A 25057-nucleotide genomic window follows, 5' to 3' on the forward strand; every position below is an offset into this window, starting at 1 on the left:
CCTGGCTTGGCGTCTGAGGAACGGAATAAACGAGGCTTTTCGGACCCGACTTTGTCAAGCCTGGATTTGGCTTAAGGCCAGGCTTTTTTAATTCACCTTTTGAGGAACAGGCCCCTGGTTCCCCAGCCACCCAACTCAACAACAGGCGCCCAGAACAACCAGCAGGAGTCGATAGTGCATCGACAGAGATCGCTGTCCCCACCCTGCTTCTGACCCGTAAACACGGCCAATTGTGTCAGTGTGGCAATGTCCAGCCGAGCCAGAAGCACCATGGAGGATTCGATACCCTAGTTTCCATGGTGGTGGTCAGGAAATGTACCCCAACACCACCCGAGTGCCTGTCATTTTTATTTCTTAAATGACCTTTTAATAGAGAGAGAGAGAGCAACAGAGAGCAGCAGGGAGCAAAGAACGAGCAGAAGAAGGTGGAATGCAACCGAGGTGTAGCTTTCATAGGGCATCGTTTTCTGTGCTTGTCACCCTCATAAATCTTTGGATGTCAACGAAAGAGTTATTAAATATTAGATTAGCAGCGCTGGGGTATAACAAATATGAGTGGGCTTGCTGCCAGCACATCCATCTTTGCAACTATCAGGACAGGAACGCAGCGATCCTGTTCACACATGAGCCAATTCAGCCCATCTGAATTTACAGTGGGCTGGACTGGTATTCTGGACTGCGTGTGTGTGTGTGCGTGTGTGTGTGTGTGTGTGTGTGTGTGTGTGTGTGTGTGTGTAATGGGTTGACATCAGAGCCGACTGAGAATCCTACCATGATCCATCTACTCACCACTACCACTGCATACTCTCAATCATTCTGCCACCTAAAAATGATTGGAACTTAAAGGAATACTCCACTGTTTTTCATAGGAGTAATGATCAGTACATGGCACTGGTCCATCAATGCTCTCTGTATTGCTGAAGCAGAGAATCCTAAGAACCACACACTGTCGCAGACATAACAAACTACAGCCTTTCTCCCCTCTGCCACTAGGGAGGACCAAGTCCATGAACTACAGCTTTTCTCCCCTCTGCCACTAGGGAGGACCAAGTCCATGAACTACAGCTTTTCTCCCCTCTGCCACAAGGGAGGACCAAGAACTGCTCGACAGCCAAGCCTCTGCAATGAATTGTGGGTACTGTAGGATCAGACAGCAAAATGTTCAGAAAGGGACAGAAAATGTGTCTTTTCTCAGCCAGTATCTACATGCAATGAAAACGTTATTGCGTTGTTCCAACATTAACAGTGGCTTTCTTTCCAAATCCCCACTGGCTTCACGAGGTCCATCATTGTCCACGCACCACGTACATAAGAACGCCTCCCCAGCAGCCAGCCTGAACAACTACCGCCTGGTAGCGCTGAGATCAGCAGTCATGAAGTGTGCTTCGAGAGGCGAGAGGACTATTCATTTTAACATCTGCCCCTCTTGCCTACACTGTCCTAATAGATCCATGGATGACGCCGTCTCCAAGGTACTGCATTCCACCCTCACCCACCTCGACATCAAAGAGGAGGGATATGCCAGGCTGCAATTTATTGACGACAGCTTGGCATTCAACACCATAGTCCCCACCAGGCTGGCTAGCAAACTGGATGGACTGGGCCTGATCTCAAAATATGATGAGACGGTCTACCTAGAGGAGGTGGCAGAAAAGTTGTAGTGGTGTCAGGAAAACTCCTTCTTCTTGAACGTTGGAATAACCAAGGAGATGATCGTGGACTTTAATAAACGGCAGAGGTCTTGATCAATGGGGCAACAGAGGAGAGGGTGAGTAGCTTCAAGTACCTTGGTGTGCACATCACAGAGGACCTGACCTGGAGAATGCACACAGAGTCTGTGGCAAAGAAGGCGCGCCTCTATCACCTCAGGCAGTCAAGGAAATTAGAGGTGTCACAGAAAACTATGACGCCTTTCTAGAGGGGCCAGCACAGAGCACTATATCATTTAGTATGGAAATAGCCATTACCGGGATCAGAAAGTTCTACAGATGGTGGCGAGTTTGGCTGAACGCACCACAGGGAGCTCCCTCCTGTCCCTGCTGGACATTTATGACAGTAGAGGCTTGAGTAGATCAAAAAGACAGGCATCACCCTGGTAACAGACTGTTTGTGGACTGGCAAGCGCTTGAGGTGTCTCAATGCCCGTCTCAAGAAATGTTTTACCTGCCGGCTGTCAGAGCCATGAACAGGGATATGGACAATAAACAAAAGAATAAGAAAAAAATAGGATAAACAAAATAAAACAATTGCATTTGAAACACAAGGTCAACAAATGTATCTGTATACATGGTTATGCCTTATTACACATTCTATAAATAGACATTAAGCTACTGTACCCCCCCCTCAAATCCTCCCCTACTGCTTCAAAATAATACCTCAAGGGGCTTAATCTCATTCCTAATAAGTATTTATTTTAATTGAATCATATTATATTTGTAACCAGTATTATTGCTGTTATGTTGATGTTAGCAGTCTTGCGGACCTTGCCACACAAGCATTTTACTGCTTGTTGTAACTGTATGACTAGTGACAATTAAACTTTCTTCATTACATTTTCAAGCGCAAACCGAGAGCTGGTTGCAGTTTATCACGGATTACATGCTTGTTACATTTGCGTATAGGACTGTTAGAAAGCTATTACATAATCTGTTATGTGATCCTGGTCAGATATTAGATTGAGATTCCAATATTGCCAGGCTTACGGGTTCCATTCCTGCTGTAATCTCCCAGGCTATAAATGTTTGGTACTGTACTATAAAGCAGGGGCTCTCAAACATTTCAGGCCACGACCCCCCAAAATAATCATATTTGAACTGGGCACCCTGACAAGCACTTGGAATTGTAGGAGTTGAGGCATTACATTTAGTTTAATCTGAGTTCCCAGAAGTTTTCGCCAGCTCGGCGAGGAACTTCTGGGCCAGAGCCCTGGTATTTGTGGGCGGGATGTAACTTACGCTCAGAATCTGAGCGGACACGCCTCTTACCGGTCTGAGAGCTGTGCAACTCGTCTAAAAAGTCTGACAAGAGGCAAACAGCAGTACACAACAATGGCGGCCGCAATTTCTCAAGGGGAAATTGCTTCCCGTCGATCCTATTTAGATGCAACACCAATTGCATGTGGATCCCGCCCCCTTTTCTTCATTGGCTGTTGATTTGAATCACAACGCAGTGGCCGCGCCCCTGCTGTCCAAGCTCCGACGCAATGCCTCCCAGACTACATTTAGTTTGACTCGGATTCACAGATAAATATTATGAAAATAGCCGATCTACAAGCTCACAACGGCATTTTTTTTAATTAAAAAGGTCTTAAAAGTTCTTAAAGGGATAGTTCACCCAAAAACATTTTTTTCTATCGATTAGTCACCCCATGGAGACTTTTTTTGTCGCATCCATGGAGATTTTTTTTGTCGCATTCCTAAGCCAATAATTTGATGACCAGCGGACCGGTAGGTAACGGTTCCGGTAGGAGACACAAAGGAGACTCTTTGTGTCTCCTACCGGAACCGCTGCCGGTCATCAAATTATTGGCTTAGGAATGCGACAAAAAAAATATATATATATATATCCAAGAATTCAAGTCTCCATGGGGTGACTAATCGATAGAAAAAAAGTCATTTTGGGGGTGAACTATCACTTTAAATTGTCACTTCACTGTCATCTGGGGATTGAGAACCACTGCTATAAACCACTTTGGATAAACAGGTTGATTAAATTGCTCCTTATGACTGAATGGTAAAAGTCAAGTTATATTGGTGGGTGGGTAGCAGTCTGTTTGTAGTCATGGAGAGTGATGAGTGTTTGCAGGTCTTGGTAGACTGCTTGCTTACCTCTGTGGTTATCCCCGTCTCCAACAGGGCTGCTACTACATAGGCTGTCAGAGAGATCTTCCCATGGATCCCTCCCTGTGGAAAAGGAGTAAGCATTGGCTTATACACAATCTACATGTCACTTGTTTCCAGGGCTCTACCCTATGTCATCATCTTCATTCACGCTTCCTGAAGTAATACTGTACTTGGACTAATCTATGACAGTCAATGAGAGTGTGTTGGCATTCTCAACTGGTTTTACCCCATTAAAACCGGGAAAGTGTCAGTGTCATAGCAGATATACAAGCTCATAGCGCGTCACACACACACACACACACACACACACACACACACACACACACAGACACAGACACAGACACAGACACACACACACACACACACACACACACACACACACACATACACATACACATACACACACTACATCTGCATACATACAGACACACACACACACACACACACACACACACACACACAAATCCTAACCTGTAGGTCTTTGTTCAGGATGCGCCCCATGGCAGGGAAGGAGCCCTCGTCCCGCTGGTGTCTGATGAGCCACGATTTGGCTGCCCGCAGTTCTTCTGGGTCGATGTAGATAAAGCCCCGAGACTGGGCAAAGGACTTCAGCACAAACGCTGTTAACCTGGAGAGGAGAGAAGAGGAGAGGAGAGGAGAGGAGAGGAGAGGAGAGGAGAGGAGAGGAGAGGAGAGGAGAGGGTGATGGCGGATGAGTGAGACGGAAGGGGAAAGAGGAACATGGAGAACAACAGACAGGGGAGCAGGGAGAGGTGAGATATCAAAGTTCGTTCATACGTGTGCTGACAAATCCTTGTAAAATACTTAGAGCCATCAAACTTCACAAATGAGTTCACAACCTGTCATGTTGGCAGTGAAGTGAAAAGATTTCCCAACCGGTCACATTCCTTCAACGTGTCAGAAGTCTGCGTGCGTGCGTGCGTGCGTGCGTGCGTGCGTGCGTGCGTGCGTGCGTGCGTGCGTGCGTGCGTGCGTGCGTGCGTGCGTGCGTGCGTGCGTGCGTGCGTGCGTGCGTGCGTGTTGCTAGGGGGGGGGGGGGGGGGGGGGGGTTGTTGATTGACATGGAGTGTAAAATGGTTTCATAGTAGCAAGTATGGAGGGATGTTCGGTAAGGGAGAGCAGCTATCAATACGACCGGTCTGGTGAAATGGCCAAAAGTAGCAATGGAAATGTGGAGTGGAGAGGAGAAGTGTTGAGTGGGTTAGAGACACATGGAGTGGAGCAGAGAGGATGGGTTTGATTACCGTCAAAGGATGCAACCCCTGTGGTCTACACACAATGTGGAATTTCACAAAGCCAAATCAAGCTGGTCTCTGCGGCGCGGCGCAGGGGCGTGAGCGGTCCCCCGAAAGCATTTCCGCAGCAACTCGCACAACAAACGCTCGTCCCCAAGAGGTGGATGCTGTGACTCTGCCTAAGCTCAGGAGTGTCACGGAGTTTTTATGAGGTTTTTTTCTTGGTGGTTCGCACTGGAGAAGTAATAGCGGTAAAGGGGCTAAAAGAGAAGGGCAGCCCTGGGGGGGTGGGGTGGGGTGGGGGGCTAGGTTGAGCTAATAAGCCCACGCTCATCAATAAACACAGGCCTCGAGGGGGGGGGGGGCCTTTGGCCAACGGCTCCACAATGACAGCAAGACATTCCATTACACTCGACCTCTTGCAAACTGTAGCCAGAGGATGAGGCAAGCTGCCTACCATAAAAAACAAAGAAAAACAAGTCGAAGATGAATAAATAAACAATAAAGAGGGGTTGTGCCCCGGTTTTCTTGAACGTGGCTCGTAAGCGACGCAACAGGCCAAGGGAGAGCACACAGTAAAATCTCCCATGTTATGTAACCAAATGGACCCGTAAAGGGTCCATTTGGATACATTTGCACACTTCCAGAGTTACAAATGGATATATTAACACTGAGGATTTGAATGTGTTCAGAGGGAAATGAGAGAAAGAGAAAAAAGAGCCCTACTCTCATAAAGTGAGGTATTAAATCTTCCTTCGCTGGGGCCTGGACATTATTCGTCCCCGGAGACAGCACTCCGGGATGGAGTCCCGAGCCTGCAGGAATTTTTATAATGTTAAGTAATATTGTGTCACTGGCTTTAACTGCTGTGCCCTTGGGAGAGGTCCTGGGAAGTGTAAAGATGATTTAGTGGGGTGAGGAGACAGGCTTACACCACTCTCCCTCACCTCACCTCACCGCACCGGGGGTACTTCCCTCTCCCCTGTTGCCCCACATATATCCCACTCCCCACTTCCATACGCCAAGAGGTACAGTAAAAGAGACAAGAAGAACTCAAGGGGCCATATCAGATGAATGACAGCTGAACAGGTTCCAGCCTAGCTTGATTTGAGAGGGAGGGTTTTCCCCCACTGTTCCAGATTTGTCGATGTGCTGCTGTTCTGCAGAGCACCCAGAGTTCATTTAGCATAACTAATGCTAAAAGTGGATCGGGTCGCCTTGGGGCAACTGGATCTTGAAGTGGAAGGAGGTTCAACATAGCAAAATCCTTCAGTGTTAAGAAGACGTTGCACCCATTGTTTTGATGTGAGATCATACATGTGGGGGGGGGGGGGGGGGGAATTCAAATGTGTCATTTGACGTTCCTGTTTTGCGACCATTTAGTGTAGAAAACTTGTTATTTTTTCACACACAATATGATCTCTTCACATCAAAACTATGCGATTTTGGTAAAAATAAATTGCTAAATGAAATTAACACCTGCCATTGGAAAAAATGTAATAAAGGATTGGCTGTGGCCGAGGAGTTAATTTATAAACCACAATTGCAGGTAACAAACCATCAATTGTTTTTGTTTTGTTGACTCAGCTAGATTTGGCAGTTAAAGGTGAAGGTTAATTTTGGACATGGTCCATTACCTTGGCCTGTTATTAAAATAATGTTTGCCACCGTGGCTGTTGCAACATCGTGACAAAATGATACAAATGTATCCGTATTCTTGCATGCTGACACAGACAGCAGAAGAGCTGGGAAGGAGGCTAAAGAGCAAGATTCCTGGTGGGGTTCAAACTCAGGCCAGAAGGGGCATGTGTGAACAACCTAACAGAACAACTATACAGAGTCAAATCATCTGTGTTAATTGAACTCTGACAGTGTCAAATGGACCATAATGGGTCCAGTTGAGTTCAAAACGTTTACACTTCAAAAGTAGAAATGGTTAGAGAATGTATGTTTTGTTTTGTTTTTTTACAAAGGAATGTTTGGCATTTTATGCTTTATTTCAGATAGGTCATATCAGTGTAGAGAGATAGGAAAGGAACAGAGAGGAGAGACATGCAAAACAAGACGGGTTGGATTCAAACCCAGGTCCTCACATTCACTATCATGGTCTGGCTGAGCCACCAGGCACCCCTAGAGATTGTGTGTTAATGTTTAGGAGTATATCAGAGCACTTCCTACAAATAATCACCTTGCTAATGATATCACAGGCCCCTGTGTCCAAGGTCTAAGAAAAACACTGAATTCCTGCTATAATCAAACAGCGTGCCAGTTTGGCAGAGGACTGGGAATGGATAGTTTTATACAGCAGTGCGTATCAGTTCTCTCCATCTCTGGTATTCAAACTGCCCCCTCCCACCCCCTCCCACCCCCTATCCCTACTAACACTGTCAGATCAATCTCTGGCAGAGAGAAATGCCATGCCAGCCTCAACATGTCCAGCCAACAAGACTGGAAGAGAAAATGCAGAGTTCAGTCCCACTTGGCGAAAGAAAGATTATACATAGAAGTTAGAGATTTTCAGTAATTCTGTTAAAGCTAGTGTTCAGTTTTGGCTAGAAGCTGGCTCGGATTTTTCTGTCATTGCTCAGGGTGCTATAAGGTAACATGAGACTAAAGCTTGAACAACTGAAGCCTTACTTCAAGGGAGTTTTGTGCTTGTCTAACCAGCCTGGTCAAGCGAGTGTTGCCCATAGTCAGTCTGCACTACCCATCCCCGGCCAGTGAATTAGCAAACATGCTGTACAAATTGGAGGTTGGGGGGGGGGGGGGGGGGGGGGGGGTAGAAGAGATAGTTGAAAGAAGTGTGCGTGCGTGTGTGTGTGTGTGTGTGTGTGTGTGTGTGTGTGTGTGTGTGTGTGTGTGTGTGTGTGTGTGTGTGTGTGTGTGTGTGTGTGTGTGTGTGTGTGTGTGAGCGAGTGTGTTCCGCAGATTACAGCGGCATATGGCTCTCATTGGATCCAGACGGAATCAAAGAGCTTTAATAATACCGGCAGGTATGCATGCCATGTCAGAACAAGGGCTCCGAGGCCCGGTGAGGATCAATCCAAATGCTGATGACAAACCTCTTCCTACAAACGCATCCTGTTCACTGCTCAGGGGCCGGTGGTAGAGAGCGTGTGTGTGTGTGTGTGTGTGTGTGTGTGTGTTTGTACCATACATGTGTGTACATGTGCAGTGTTTGTCTCATAACCTTGCCCTTAAACCACTTTCAACCCAGCAACCCAATTTTGGGCATATCATTAAATTGTCAAAAAATGTCGGAATAACAACGGCTATTTTGGCTATTCATCGTACAATTACGTATATAGGGCTTACGTGGTTCAATCAAACCTATTCAGCTGTCATTCAACATTCAAGTGTATATTAAGGAGCTTAAGTGCAAGTCCCTATGAGCAGAACTGAGTAACCCCATTGGTCCATCCTCCTCTGTGTATCCCTAATTCTTGCATATCATTGAGCCGTTGAATGAAACAACTTTCAGTTTTGTCCAGGAACAGCAGTGGTGCCGTGAGGAATCCAGCACTGTGTACAAAAACATTACTGCCTGTTAAGCTCAATCTTTTCATTAGACCCCAGCAATTTCCGCTCAGATACATTTTTACAAGCTGGGATACATCAACACTGCATTAAGAGTACTTTTAAGCTGGCAATAAATGTGCTGCTCCCGTGGTGAACTCTGGAACCGAAAACAAAAGCCGCGAGCTGATGGAATCATAAAGTGTTTGTCTCGGGTTTACCGAAGGTTCAGACATCTGTGTTGTTGTGTTGAGTTGTGCCCACAAACTCCAAACCTGTTTCCCTGGGCTTCAAGGAAAACCCCAACAGCTATTTGTAATTGTTACGTCCTCATATCCTCTCATAACCATCCGTGGGTAAGAACTCATGGTTTCCATGGGCTAGACTAACGTTACCAGTTACTCCCGGACAGGCAGTCTATTTAGATGAGACATTGAGACACATCCCACTTCTACTTTCTAGGCCCATGTCAAAATAGAAATAGGTAAGGGGGGTTGTTTCGGTAAGGAAGTGGCTCCAGACTCCTAAAACGCAGTCTACCCTGGTAGCATTAAGTCCCGGTTCATGGGGCCAAAGCAGCATGGGGTCCATTCAGCACCGTGACTATGAACCCTCTTTAACTGCAAATAAATCGGCGGAGCCTAGCCTACCTCAGGGATCCAATTATGCCGTTTCTTTATGATTCTCTGCGGTTTATGTAACCTGCTGTTTCACAGTATCAGCTCTATTAAATATCATAATACCCACCTCGGCTAATAAATCAACCAGAGGTATGCACGCTGCGATCGAGCCTGAATGTGCGAGGCATGGAACACTGGGGCTCCTCATTGAGGGTCTCATTTCAGTTTTCTAAACATTATGAGATAGTTATGGCCGCCTGCCGGCCCCAGGGATAGTAAACATAAAATAAACACTCACAAGAGGAAAAACTACCTGATTTAAACTCAGCAACAGGAATGTATTAATTTGAGCACAAGGCACGTTGATGCTGATAAAAATGTTATTGTATTGGCTAGCAATGCTTCCAAACTGAAGACTACTGCTGCCACTCCGAATAGCCTGGTACAAATCATGCATGAATTTGAATAGCTCCACTTCCAATCACTGACCATGCACTCTGCTGATAAGTATAGGCCCTCGTAAGTACCGCACATTGACCAGCTTTTAAAATGATGAAATGTATCAAATGTAAGCAACAAATTAAGCAACATTTCTCTATAGCTTTTTACACCAAAAACCAAAGCTTTAAGATAGTTGATGAAGTCAGATGGATTTTTTAACCCATTAAAACCGGGAAAGCATCTGTGTCATTTTAGGTTTTAGCCTTGGCTATTCAAAAATAGCAGATGTACAAGCTCACAGCGGCTCACTTTGTGCTGTGCTGCGAGCTTGTATATCTGCTATTTTTAGTTTTTTTTTTTTCATCTTGAAATAACTGCTGGTTTAGAAGGCATTTGTAGAATCGGCCTCAGGTCTTAAAGTAGACATACATACATTGCCACACTTACCACATACTGCCAGAGGAATCCCTCTCTCCAAATGCACTGTAGGACCCATCCTGCCTTTTGTAGGTCAGCTGTCTCTGATATCCTAAGAGAAAGGTTGGAAAAGAGACAGGGGGATGCTGAGCAAGTATGGCGGAAAAATAAGGCCAGGGTTAAAAACTTTTCCCCATTTCAAAATGTTGAATCTTGAGTCCAGTTGGAACCTCTTCGACACTTTAAACTCTGACTGCATTCTAAGCTTTTGGTTGGTAAATAGGTTCACATTTTATTATTGTTCCACACTTTCCTTGCCTTCCAAGACCAGTGAAGAAATCCTGACAGAATGAGTGAATTCAATGAGATCCTGCTCTATAGATGTATTCACCATTCAGTGGACATGCACATCACCTGTAGCTGCTATGACACAGGCATCAGAGTTCAAGAAATATCAAGAGTTCTGCTTATATCCTTAAATACCTGTTACAACAACCGCACCGGTTTTTAACCAATAGAAAACTTAACTTAACTTGCCCTTGCCTAACCCTACTACAGCTGGGACAACTAGGACAACTCTCCAAGCTTTGAACAGGCTTGGATCTTTGGTGTATCATCCCAAAGCATCCCAGCCTTCCAAATGAGACTACCTGGTAAATCAAGGGACAATATGACACAGGACTCGGTTGACAAGCAGTTCCAGCAGTCGGCTGAGAGAACCAGATGCTTTCAGTGGCCATTCTTTCTCAAAATAGTGGGCTGGGTTTTATCACAGTGGCTAGATGGTTTTCTAAATGTCATGATTGGGATTTGTTCACCTATGTACATCTTTATTGTGTTTTTTATCTTGAACATATCAACGCAGTACAACAAGCTCAGGATGTGAGGGCTTTTTCTTAGGGGTCAGCTAATAGTCCAAGGATGCTACATTCATCTACACAGGATGGGGTCGGAACTTCATGGATGGAACTTCATGGTCTGTTGCTGCACCCATATTGTGCCAGGATGTCTTCCAAAAACCTTCAGTAGAATTAAGTACTGCCAGTCCTCTCTTTGTGAAATCTGTTCAAACAGCTCTTGATCTTCCTACTGCTACTTCCTTCCCATGATCCACAGTTCCTACTTCCTAGTTAATCTGCTTTTCCTTGCATCACTGATGGATCGATCCATTATCTCCATCCATCTCCGAGTGTGTTCTTTTAGGTAGTCTCTCCGGAACTGGCAATATCATACATACATATGCAACAACCAAAGCCGAGTCGGATAGGGCTATTTGTCAACCAGAAGGTGTTCTATCTGACACCAGGGTCGAGATTTCTCAATGGAAGAGTAGGGAGACCACTTCCAACCACCGCTGATGTGCTAACTATATTGTATTAACATAGTCTACCATACAGATTGTAAAAATTGGGCACCAGTACCGGTTTAGGGGCCTTAACCCTTTTTTTTATGGTTTGTGAAGGCTCAGATTGCCCATTTCCTTTACTATGTGGAAGTGTGAAGCCAGACCTTGGAAGAGGTAAATTCACGTAGATCCAACAAACTTTAATATTTATAGCTACAATTTATTGTGTCAATTATGTCAATTGTCTCCCTCTCCCAGACAGAGCTGTAATTACAATAAAGATGGCGGTGCATCTAGTTCAAATACTTTATGACAAGTCCCGGATTGTAGCTTTAAAGCCACTTTTATTAAGTGTACAGAGAAACGTTACTGGAGATTTCCAGTGAGTGTATCTGCATGGTTGTTCAAGCAGACATGCTTGACCTGGGCAAGGGAAAACACAGGCGAAGGGGTGAGACCCATGCCATGGGCTGGGGAAGTCAGAGCACAGAGGAGTGAGACTGGGTTGGGCTGGGATCCCAGCAGCAGTGTCCAGGGACGTGTTCCAAGACGTGATTCAAAAAAGTCAACTCCAGCCAAGCCACAGGGTCCTCTGTCAAGAAATCTACAATTCTAGGTAAAAAAATCCAAGGTAAACTTAAATCCATCATTTTCCAGTAAAGGTGTACCACTTTGCCAGCAATTAGAGAGAATGTTCTCACTGCCCGAAACAGTACAGTAAGTACCACATCCTGATGCGGATGGTAGTTTTGAACTTTTAAAAGTCCTGACACATAACGAGTCTCCTCGTTACTGTAAGTTTCTGCACTGATATTTGGAATAGGAAATACTGCATATGTAGCTCTAAGTGTAAGCAAGACCAGGTGTATTGACACAATATCTAGATCAGTGGTTCCCAACCTTTTCTGGACCATGGGGCCCAGTTGAAAATCAGAAAAGTGTTTGCGGCCCACCCATCTGTCTGTCTACCTTGCAGCAGGTAGTCGGTGGCCTCGTTCTCGACCTCTGGGCTCAGCTGTCTGGTCTTCTGCAGGTACTTCAGGACGAAGACGTTGGGGGCAAAGTGGATCATGTTCTGCTCCCCACAGCCGAACGGCAGCCGTAGCAGCTTGTCTAGGTTGTTCAGGGTTGGCCCCATTACATCCCCTGTTATCACACACACACACACACACACACACACACACACACACACACACAGTTTAAAAACAAGAAATGATGACGCAGTCATATTAATACCATGTTGCTCTCTCCAGCGTCCCTGCATGGAACCAAATGGACCCGTGGTCCTGTACCCTTTCGCTCGCGGAGTAACAAATCGCTGTTGGAGGCGGCGCTGTGTGTGTGTGTGTGTGTGTGTATGAGGAGTCAAGTCAATAGTTTGTTTGGTGGTGACGACCACACTTTTTTTTTTATATAGTTTGTTTGGTTGCGACGACCACACTTCTTTTGTTCTGGGCTATGATCCCATAGCATGGGAGAACACCCGTCGTTCAGAGTATGGGGAAGTCTCGGGGAAGTCTCCCCATTGGCTTAAAGGATTGAAGGACAGCCAATGATGAAAAGGTCGCTAGAAAGTGTTTAGAAAGTGTCGAGAAAGTGTTGAGTAGTTGATCAGTCTCTTCCTAGATCAGGCTGCAAGCAACCTGGTAAAAAAAGAAAATAAGTACCCTACAATGCAACTCTATAAAAGTAATGTACAGGGTTGTGAGGACAGCATAACAATGAACTCTTCTGTATACTCATTCATAAACACTATTGTACCGATCATGGATGCAGTGGCCCTCTCTGATCCTGGCACCACATTGTGAGGGACCCCTAGGGTGAAGGCCTCGTTGTGATTCTCATCAGAGTCCTCCTTCCTCCAGATCTTAAACTCCCCTACTGAACCCCAGCCCGTTGAGAAGCCTATGTGGCGCACCTGGACAAAACGAAAGAATGATTGCTTTATTTGACGGTCTTTGAGAGTAAATGAAGGTCATCAGTGAAACAAATATCACAAAGAAGAGTCCAACCTGGCCAGGGAGAGGGCCCGCCCACTGGAGGATCAGGGACTCATTGGATGGTTGCACACCATGGCCAACCTATAGCAAAAGGCACACAGAAGGTTAAACGCTTCTTAAAACGGCAATTCATTTAATAATAGAAGGGGAAGAAGACTTCTGTGACGTAAACATTTCAGCCATTATATGAGGTATTGTAGCATTTATTTTCTCTGCACACACAAACAAATAAATATGTCTCTTCATGCAAAGAAGAGGGATAGACCATATTCACACGGCGGCCATGTTGCTATTAAGTCAATGAAGTGCCACCCCGTTTCCACGGCAACGGGGTGGCACTTTCAATGTTAAATTCCAATATGGCCGCCGTGTGAATATGGTCTATAGCACCGCGCCTCAGCCAAAACAAGGCAGGTCCGGTTCGTCACAGGAACGGGAATGTTCCCCCCAGAATAGGGATGCTAGGGTTCATGTGGTTAAAGAGCAACTGGTGCCGTTTTTGGATTGCCCCATACTGGGCACTAATAATGTCCATCTGCCAAGTGTTGGCGATGCTATTTCATTCTCACACACACACACACACACACACACACACACACACACACACACACACACACACACACACACACACACACACACACACACACACACACACACACACACACACACACACACACACACACACACACACAGTACACAGGCCCATTCAGAGCCCATTTCCTCTCGTGTATTTAGGGTTTCATTTGGTAATCACATTAAACCAAAGACCATGCACGGCCCAGCCTCCCGGCCCCAGTCCAGCCCCGAAAAAAAACCGCAATCAAGTCCCTAAGAAAATAAATGAATCCTATTGGGCCGTAATATACGGTGCTCAAGAGCGGGCTTTTAATTAGTCCCTTTGGTGAATGGTGCGAGGCTAATGCTGGGGCCAGAGTGCCAGCCAGCGAGCGCCATGCGAGCACCAGGCCACGGATCAGTAAGTGTCCTCGCTGACATCAGCCCCGTTAAGCGTGACCTCACAGGCAGGCACGCCAGTAAAAGTGGCGCCAGTCCTCTTAACCCATTAAGACCGGGAACGCATCTGTGTAACCACTTTAACCACTATTTTATACTTTGGCTATTCAAAAATAGCAGATATGCAAGCTCATAGTGCGGCACCGAGTGCCGTGCTACAAGCTTGTAGATCTGCTATTTTTGAAAAATCAAGCGACATTTTTAACTCAAATCTTTGCTTCTGGGGGTCCCTGGAACAACATATTTTGAGATGGGGGTCCACGGCCGAATACATATACTTTTGGGGGTCCTTGACATGAAAAAGATTGAGAACCACTGACATAGAAACATTTAGAAGACCTTTTTAGAATCGGCCTCGGGTCTTAATGGGTTAACACACAGACCCTGTGGCCTGCCCAGTCTCTCTCACTTTCCTCTCCTAAAGAGTGAATGAACATCTACCATCGCTATCCAAACACCCTCCCTAATGCCGGACCCTTCCATCGATCTATATGCTGTGCGTTCATTTCAACACTGGCTCCGCACTTCTCTAATCCACTGTGACTCCAAGTGGATCCCGACTGTGTTCATTTTGTGCACTCTCTGAGTTACATTGACACTCAGGATTATACAGTGTACATACACACAATACAACCCATCCACTGTTCAAAAACATATCACGAGGTTGTCTATACAGCATCGGATCATGACATTATCCTATTTAACCACCTTGTTTTATAATTGCAGCGAGAGGTAAAATATCCACACTCTGATTTATAGCTCCCAAACAAATGTAATACAAGGGCAACGTTGAAATGTTAATTTGTTTGGGAACTATAATTCAGTGTGCAGATATTTTACCTCTCTTTGATTTCTGCCTCTTTATCCAGCACCTGTCCTACATACAGTGTATACGATATGCACACAATCTCCTCATTGAACTTCATCATTGCAGCCCCAGATGATTTTACCTGCACCACGCCCCCTTTCCAGCTGATCCAGAAGCTGCGGAACTCATCCCAGGACAGGATGCCGGGCGTCGGGGTGGTTACTAGGGGCTCGCCCATCTTCCCCACGGAGATCCAGGAGCGGGTGTTCTGTCTACCCCCCAGCACGATCTCCAGCAGCTCAGCACTGTCATGGGGACTGGCAGAGAGGCAGGGTTATTCTAATTCATGAAAACTTAACTGAAATAAAAATAATAACAAGGCTTTCCAAAAAACAATAACTGAAAATGCATTGTGTGTTTACAAAACTATAACCAGCTAAAATCATAGAGAAATGGTTCTTTTATAGTCTTTATCAAAAATCTTTAAAGATAGCAAAAATAGCACATCTACAAGCTGTCGTGATCTAGTAGATCGGCTATTTTTGCTATTTTGCTGACCTTGAATCTTGCCCCTGATTACCCCATTGTAAGGTACAGTTCTAAGACTGGTTCACAGGACATTGAACATCACCATGGCACATCGGTAAGAATGTATGGACGACTGAGTTCCATTTAAGCCCTTTATTGTTCCTGTGTGCACACATGAGCATTGCGCAAGGAGATGATGAGGCTTCAACTGTTTTTATTTTTTTCATCCACACATAACCAAGGCTTATCTTAGCCCCTTTCGGAACCCTGTATACCTTTTTTCCATCCATATTTTAAATTGTTTAATGGCAACGCCGATTAGCGCCGATCAACCCACGTTTCCGCGGGACCCTAATGCAGTTCAGAGTATCTTTGAAATCTCTCTGCAAAACTTTAGAGACGTTATATTTGTCCGAGACCAGAGAGTGGTACCAGCGAGTGAATGGGAGAAGGCATTGACTTTCAAGGGACCCTGGATACCGCCACCCCAAATACAAAAAAGGTATACAGTGTCCCAAAAGTGGCTATAGGCTTATCTGAGACTCCAGGACAGAGGGCTCTCATATGTAGTCGTTTCAGCATACAAAGAGCAGGCCACTGATGAGGAGTGAGTGAGGGCAGGTGAAATTATAGGGTTTAGGAGGGCAGGTGAGACGGGTGGATCCAATCCATGGGAATAGGCGAGGATTACTGACTACAGGATGACTCTTTTCTACACCCATATTACACTAAAACGAATAAAATCTAAACTAAAACTAAGCCTTTTCACAGAATAAAAACTAATCTAAACTAACAAACAAACTTGAGAAACGAATCAGAAGTAAACTAAAATTGAAAACAAAATGTAAAAAAAACAAACAAAGAAAAACGATGAAAATGTTCAAACTACTGTATACTAACCTTGCAGAAAGGGCGAAGTGGGCATCGTTGTGGGTCTTAACTGCCACCTGGAAGTGGGTCATCTTGCCAGGCTTCTTTACATACTGGTATTCATACTTGTTGGGAGTAGAGATGTGGATCCGCTCTGACAATGGAAGTATAAAATAAAGTGGTTCTCAAACTTTTGTGCAAAACAGGCAACCCCGGAGGCCGGAACCCACTAAATCGTTTTGGCATAGTCAGGGCTAGAATGCTAGGAATAGCACTGGATCTGAATTGTAATATACATTGTACAACAAGAGACCAAGGCGATAGCAGTACAACGATATTCAAGAGTGTGCTCAGCAACCCTAAATATGCAGGAAAGAAATCAAGGCAAACTATGATTTAATTGGTGTGATAGGTTGTGTCCAAATAACCCAATAATAATAATAAAAAACAATGCTGTATAATAATAATAATAATAAAGAATGAAAAGACACACTACTGACCATTAGGACAGAAGAAGACACTGTAGGTGTATTCCCTGGGTAGGCCTTCTGGCTGCAGCCATAGAGAAAGAGAGAGAAAGACACAAAAAGAGAGAGAGAGACAGAGACAGAGTGAGTGCGTGTGCGAGAGAGAGAGAGAGAGAGACAGACAGACAGACAGACAGACAGACAGACAGACAGAAATAGAGACAAAAACAGACAGCAACAAAGAGGGACGATAAGAAAGAAAGAAATTGAGAGATTAAAATCAACCCAAAATCCATTAGAGTTGTTATGTTATAAGTGTGTTATTAAGTGAGTGTTTTATCTGATGCTTTCTCTTGCTTTGTTTTCTTTCTTAAATAACTACGTAGACTGCGTTTCCATGTCCTACATCCTGTAATCCTTCAATAGAACATACTTCACAAAAACATAAGTGATTGTTCTCCATTCTGTGACCTCCACACTTTCCTGGCATGCCTCTCCTTTCCTCACCTCCACCAGGACACTCCTGCGGACATAGTCCAGACCGATGGGGGTCCTTCTGTCGTCCAAATCGTTGCCTGTTTTGCCAGTCTGGAACCCGTCTGAACAGCAGCTTGGTTCACTGTAGGCAATGGCACGGGCTGTTGAAGCAAACGAAGATAAAACAGACTTTCTTTCTCTTCTTTTTTTCCATGTTTACCTAACACTACTGCTTTTCTGAACCACACAAACGGCCAAGCTGGGACATGGTTTGTTACTTCTTTTGTTGGGCATTGCAGTTTTGACCCTTTGTCTAGATTGTGCTTGTAATGCTGGCCACACAGTAAGCTCACTAGCTTGAAGCACAGAGATGAGAGCATTAACCAAATGCTTAAAAATATATATATATTATATTTATTGCATCAAAAGATTGTTGGGACATTATGCACATAATGCATTACAGCTATACAAAGAATGGAGGTAATTCAAGAAAACATTGTGACCGTTTGCAAAGCTGAAACAATCATAACCACACGGTGTGATTATGTCGGGCACTGCGCTCTGTACATCTGTCAGCAACATACACATTACACAACACAAACATGTTCTTAAGAGGACTCCACGTTCCCTTGCACTTTGGAGACCATGGCGCTGTGCCAGCGGCGTCTCTTTGTGTGTGTGTAGTGAGAGGGAAAGACTAGGGGCCAGGGGACAGGGAGAGGGACCGCAGGGGGCCCATTGACCGCCAGTGACCCGCAAACTCATCAACATGCCACTGAGTGTCACAGCAAGGCTCTGAATGCTCCCCCACTGCTGGCCCTGTTTTGTTCTCAAACGCACTGTGGAGGGGACTGTGTGTAACTCAGGGTGGGAGACCAGATCACACACAGCTCGGCTCCTTGGCCAGAGAAGCACTCCTGAGGCAAAGGCTTGCCCTTTTCAGAAAGGCATTGTACAGAGTGGAAGGCACACCTGCTGAAAGGCTTCCATTGTTTTAAAAAGAGGTGCCACTCATTGGTTTTTTGACGTGAGCATCTTGATCCTGACAATGATCCAACTTTAGTGGTAAGACGTACGTAGGCTAAAAGCCTGGCAATATGCTAACAGATACTGTAGATTGGACACTGTGATAAAATTCATTTAGTAAAATCATGGGCCTACAACACCTATATTAGTATAATCATTTCCCATAACGATAATTTGTATAGATTTCTTGGCAGTGTTGTGGGTTGATCTTGATCTTTAATTTTGGACCAAAACTAACACTAAAAAACGTTTTCTCACTGCCTCACTGTAGGTTTGCCCTGCTGGTGGTACCTGTGATGTTGCCAGCCCCCAGCTCTGTGAAGGACAGCACTATGGACGTGGGCGTGGCTTCTCCAGGAGCCACACACTTCTTCCTGGTTAGATGGTGCTTTCCAGGGTGGCCGACAAACTTGATCCCCTTGGGTACAGTGATTTTAACATGAACCTAGGAGAGGAGAGGAGAGGAGAGGGAGAGGAGAGGAGAGGAGAGGAGAGGAGAGGAGAGGAGAGGAGAGGAGAGGAGAGGAGAGGAGAGGAGAGGAGAGGAGAGGAGAGGAGAGGAGAGGAGAGGAGAGGAGAGGAGAGGAGAGGAGAGGCAAAGGAGAAAACAGGTGACGTGCACAGATAAGAAAGACGAGGAAAGGAGAGGAGAGAAGTGGGCAAGAGAGGGGAGAAACTACATTACAGCCAGCAGAAAGGATATTCTCTGACAGGCCCTTATGACGTCATACATACTGTAACTGCCTGGGCACTCCTCTGCCTCATATAGCGTGACCTCCTCAAAGCTCTTATAAGCATTTGGGGGTAATTTCTAAATCACATTGTGAATTTTCCATGCTGACTGACTCATGTTTCTCAGGCTCCCTGAAGGATTAGGTTCCGCTCATCATCCCGTTTTCACAGAGGGGCTCAGTAAACGCCGTCGGATCTCTCCGCTGTTCTTTATCCACGCGCCAAAAGTCGTAAATAACTTAGCGGAAAATATAGGAATCACATGTTGCCGGGGTGGACATCAAAGGGCGGGCTACGCTGGCTCGCATAATCACCTAACATGACATTACGGGCAGCGCACGCACAGCCCATTTAATCCATTTAGACCGGGAACGCAGCTGTGTGTCATTTTAAGATTTCTTTGGTTATGCAAAAATAACAGATATACAAGCTTGTAGTTCTGCATTTTTTTAAAAATCTTGAACATTTGTGCAAATATTTGAATATATATATTTTTTTTTTTTTAAAGCGAACATTTTTAACTCAAATCTTTGCTTCACGGGGGTCCCTGGAACAACATATTTTGAGATGGGGGTCCGTGGCCAATATCATTTTGGGGGTCCTTGACATGAAAAGGTTTGAGAACCACTGATATAGAAACATACGTTAGGATTTAGAAGACATTTGTAGAATCCCCCAGAACCAAAGATTTGAGCTACAAATGTTTGCCTTAAAAATACATATATTCAAAGATTTGCACACATTTTTCGCGATTTTTCAAAAAATAGCCAAAAGAAATCTTAAAAAGGACACAGATTCTTTCCCGGTCTGAATGGGTTAACAGCCGAGGGCTCATCTGTGAACCCCATGATGTCATGGCTGTGAAGCGTAGGATAGACCCACTTAGGGCCAGAGCAGAACTTAAAGGTCTTCTTGAACTAAGCAAGAGAAACAAAGCTTTCTGGACTGACCTCATGGTTTCACATCGCAAAAGTATGACGCACTTATTACCTGTACCGTGTCAGTCTCCATGAGCTGTGTTTGAGGACTTGTGAACAGTCCATCACAACGTATGAGGTTTTTCTTTATCTTTGTATGAAGTTGGAACAATATATCGCATCAAATCTTAGGCACTGAGTTCTATCTAAGGATAGCTAGTTGCCCCTGTTGATGATTTAGTGCAGTGGTTCTCAACCTTTTCAGGCCGTGACCCCCAAAATAAACATATTTGAACTGGGGACTCCCACCCTGTCAAGCACTTGGAATGTAGGATTTGAGGCTTTACATTTAGTTTGACTCGGTTCCACAGATAAATATTGTGAAAATAGCAGATCTACAAGCTCACAACATCGCCTTTCAAAATCTTTGCCTCTTTCTTCTATATTATTTGACAATTTGACAATGTTTGACCAAATTTTTTTTTGTATAGTTTGTTGATTACTTTTGATGCAGTAATGGTCTTTTTTCTGAAATTGTCACTTCACTGTCATCTGGGGACATCACCCAAAATCATGTGGGGGTCCCGACCCACAGGTTGAGATCCACTGATCTAGTACGCGTCGTGTCTCTCGGCCTCCTCGTCCTCCTCACCTCAGCACAGGTTGGCAGGTAGTTGTAGACGGTGAGAGGAACCTTGGTCTGCTCCCCTCTGATCACGCTGTACGGCAACGTGAAGTCAACAAAGAACGGCTTGAAGGTGCGAAGCTCCACTCTCTTGGCCAAGCCCAGCCCGGCCTCTTCCGACAGACCGATGGCCTCCGTCACCCAGGTGGTGATGGAGTCCGGGACGTCCAGCCGCAGCTCCGCTTCACCCGTTTCAGCGCTGCCGGAGATAAATGTTTAAGTTATGATGAGATGGAGCAGAGAACGGAAGAGACGCAAGACTCCGTGCTTCTATTCCGCACTGGCAATAGGAAAGAAGCGGACCATAGACAACAGAGAGCGGATTGACAAAACAGTCCAGTTGAGGTTTTTATGTAGGAAACACCTGTGTCAACACCAACACCTGTGCCAATATAACCATTATAAACACTTTATAATGGATAGGTGCGAAGAACAGGCAGGTGTTGACCCGATCTGTCTCTCCGTGAATGAAGCGAGGCTGAGATCATTATTGGCAACACATATCTCATGTTGGTCTTGGCAGACTTTCACAGGGCATAATAAAAACGTGAAAAATTGCATGCACACCCTTGCCTTTTTGATCAAAATTACAAAAAAATACGAATGAAAAGTGAAATCAAAGCTTTTGGACTGCATCGGAAATTAGGCAGAGCAAAAGTGTTGTCCAAAGGTATCAAGCATTATGGAAATCTATGGGCAGTTCATTTATATTGGCTGAAAATGAATGGAAGGAGCTGTTGAGAAAGTGAGGCTCTTCCAAGATAGCCCAGTTTAAATGAGGCACATTCACACCCACTGGGAGGAAATGCTGGACGCCGCTGGAACGGAATATGCCACTTTACACATAACGCTCACTCACACCTCCGTGCTTCCTGCAGTACCTCTCCTCCAAACCCTGCTCCACACTTTCCTTCCCACCGCTCCTCCTTTCATCTCATGTCTTTTACACCTAGGTCCGGCTTTGAATCTCTCCTCTTCTCTCTTTTCTCCTCTCCCCTTCTTTCTTCCCCCTTTCTCCACCAGCTCTCCTCTTGTCCTCTTGTCTTTTTCAGCTCTCGCTATTACGATACCCCCTCTCCTCTCCTCTCCTCTCCTCTCCCCTCCCCTCCCCTCCCCTCTCCTCTCCTCTCCTCTCCTCTCCTCTCCTCTCCTCTCCTCTCCTCTCCTCTCCTCTCCTCTCCTCTCCTCTCCTCTCCTCTCCTCTCCTCTCCTGGTTTCTCTAATCAAAGCTCTTCTACTTTAACCACTTGAAGCCTATAGCGTCCCTATTCTGGGGTGAACATTCGGTGACAATAGCAGATCTATAAGGTGACGAACGCATTGTGACCTTGTAGAGTTGCTATTCTCGTGACATGATTTGGTATTGAGGGATAAAAGGACCCAGTCAGCTAGTATATAGGGTTTAATTGGATAAACCAGGACCCAATTCCATTTAAATGTCTGAAAGCTGCTGTAGCTCACATAACGTCCACCCATAAAAGGCATAAGAAAGCACACACATACGTGGAGCAGACACAAAACACAAGCATGGGGAATGCAAGTAGAGGCGTGCACGCTGCATTCATGCATTCAGAAATATGGGCGCAAATACGCAAGCACACGTGTGCGCACGCGCACAAAGAAGACTCAAATACCTGACGTTGACGCAGTGCCATATCCACGTCTCAGGGAAGAAAGTCCGTCTGCGCTTCTCGGCCCTGCAACCAAAGAAACACAAGCTGACATCAATAAAAGGCCTTCAGCTGCAAGCCGCTCGGCTCACAATAAAGAGAACGCCATAATTGGAAAATGTATTATTCCGTAATCCACACCGACATCCTCTAAGTCACACCATGTGTGTAATGTTCATCCCTAGAATGAAAGCTATTTGTGGCATGAAGGAACAAAGGCCTAAACTGCTAGCAACCCCAGAGCCCTAATTCTTTTTGTCTTGTTTTCCCTCTGCCTTTTTCCACTTCTTGGTTCACAGACCTTATTTAACCTCCATACAACAAATATTGATCAGGGGTGATTTCATCGTGCATATTTTTATTTGTAACTTCTTTTTAATCTGCATAATTTAGATTCTTTTTTTAATTTAGGGTAGCAGAGAGACAGGAAACTCAGAGCAGGGAGGAGGGAAGGACATGCGACACAGATCTCTGGTTGGAATCAAACCAGGGACGTTCTGGTCAGCTGTCGACACGCCCCCAGCATAACCCATTAAGACCTGAGGCCGATTCTACAAATGCCTTCTAAATCAGTAGTTCTCAAACTTTTTATTCAAAATTATTCAAAATTTTTCAAACACTTTCAAGATTTTTCTAAAATGTAAAAAGAATAGCAGATGTACAAGCTTCGTGCACTTGTAGATCTGCTATTTTTTTAATAGCCAACTCTAAAATCTCAAATGACCCGGTTTTAATGGGTTAAACTTTTGTGAAGCATAGCAAGTTTCACTGTGTGTAAAGTATTACACACACTTATGCAAAGTCCAAAAAGACTTTGACTTGACATTGAATAACAGGATAAAACATTTGGGGAACCAATCAACACTTTAGGCACTTGGCAATTTTCCACCTCCCTTCCCTTGGCAAAACTTTTTTCTTTTCATTTTTTTTAAGTCAACTTTTTCCAGACATCTCAACATTCCGGACATATCGTCACTGACAGGCAGAAACCTTGCATCTCCATAATTCAACTTTTTATGTTTTTTCATAAATGAATGCTCTACTTTGTGTCGAGCAGTGTCTGTATCCCTCCATGCCCATATGGAGTCCATGTCAGCCATTCCCAAATATGGAGTCCAGACCAGTCTATGATGTCTGTACTATGAAGCAATATTGATGACGGGGTACTCCATATATGAGGATTTGCAGACGTATCAATATCTCTTGGACAACTGCCAATCCAAACGACTTCCACTTCCCTCCCTCTGGTCCCCAGCGACACGCATGCCAAGTTTGAAGTCGATCGGTCAAACGGTCTTCAAGTTATGCGGGTGGCACAAGGACGGACACGCAGAGATTTTGCGCATAAATAGATAAATTACAAAATATTAACAAGCGCTTGCGACTAAATAATAACTACATTGGATCCATTGGAACAAAGGTTATTTTTCTCCATTTCCTGGAAAGTAACAGTTTTTGTAAAAACACACTGTACCTGAGCACAGGACGATGGGGCATGGCAGCCACCAAGGTGGAGGTGTGTGGCTGGAAGGCAGGGACGGCCTCGTCTGTGTACATCCCACCACTCTGCCGGTGGTTCAGACTCACCATGTCTGTCATCACCACCAGTCCTGTTTCCTATGGCACACACACACACACACACACACACACACACACACACACACACACACACGCACACACGCACACACACACACACACACACGCACACACACGCACACCCCCACACACACACACACACGCACACACACACGCACACACGCACACACACACACACACACACACACACATATTTGTATTACTACGACATCAACAATTAGGCAACTTCATGAATGCCATTTTACCTATTTTTTTCGTACATTTTCAGTGCGCAATTAAGGATAAATCTGGAATAACTCAACCCTAACCTTTAAACCTAACCTCTAAATGTCTATTCCTAATCTTAACCCCAACCTGAATAATTTGCTAATTGTAAGCCTAACTCTAAAAACATTTTTTTCCTTTTTCTCTTTTACATTCAAACAACCATTTCTCTCATAAGGACCAGGAAATTTGTTCTCACAAAGTCTATTTCTCAAATTCAACAATACTTGTAGGTCATTTGGCCTTCACAAGCACAGTAACACCAGAACATGTAACAGATATTGCTGTCTGACGTGGCCTTCAGAGGCTGAGTGTTTTCTCTCACCGTGAACGCAAAGCGGGCGTCTTTAGTGATGTCCCAGTGCCATGGGAACACAGAGGACCGTCTCCGTCGCCTGGACGACAGCCCAGGCCACCAGAAGTGTCCGTCGTCTTTGGGAACGCCAAATGCATCCGACACGTCAAAGTCCGCTAACTCTTTGAACACCTGCCCAATAGCCCCAAAAAAAACACACACATACATACACGTTTGTATTCATATCCTTCGAAATCTTTCTTAGCTATGA

General features: G+C 45.0%; 1 protein-coding gene across 1 annotated transcript in view; it reads right to left on the reverse strand.

Annotated features, from left to right (window-relative positions):
• The window catches only part of cpamd8 (C3 and PZP like alpha-2-macroglobulin domain containing 8), a 78660-nt gene that overhangs the window by 31635 nt on the left and 21968 nt on the right, over positions 1-25057 (reverse strand). The window contains exons 17-31 of the mRNA XM_080431841.1: positions 24817-24978; positions 24106-24248; positions 22596-22658; positions 20929-21160; positions 18919-19072; positions 17632-17762; positions 17158-17209; positions 16688-16811; positions 15402-15576; positions 13450-13518; positions 13199-13355; positions 12407-12583; positions 10123-10204; positions 4314-4470; positions 3828-3902 (exon numbers count right to left, since the gene is read on the reverse strand). Coding sequence (XP_080287967.1) covers positions 3828-3902; positions 4314-4470; positions 10123-10204; positions 12407-12583; positions 13199-13355; positions 13450-13518; positions 15402-15576; positions 16688-16811; positions 17158-17209; positions 17632-17762; positions 18919-19072; positions 20929-21160; positions 22596-22658; positions 24106-24248; positions 24817-24978 — 1953 coding nt within the window. The remainder of the gene's footprint in view (positions 1-3827; positions 3903-4313; positions 4471-10122; positions 10205-12406; positions 12584-13198; positions 13356-13449; positions 13519-15401; positions 15577-16687; positions 16812-17157; positions 17210-17631; positions 17763-18918; positions 19073-20928; positions 21161-22595; positions 22659-24105; positions 24249-24816; positions 24979-25057) is intronic.

The sequence above is a fragment of the Gymnoscopelus braueri genome (genome assembly GCF_963280865.1).
Source record: "Gymnoscopelus braueri genome assembly, chromosome: 6".
Classification (NCBI taxonomy): domain Eukaryota; kingdom Metazoa; phylum Chordata; class Actinopteri; order Myctophiformes; family Myctophidae; genus Gymnoscopelus; species Gymnoscopelus braueri.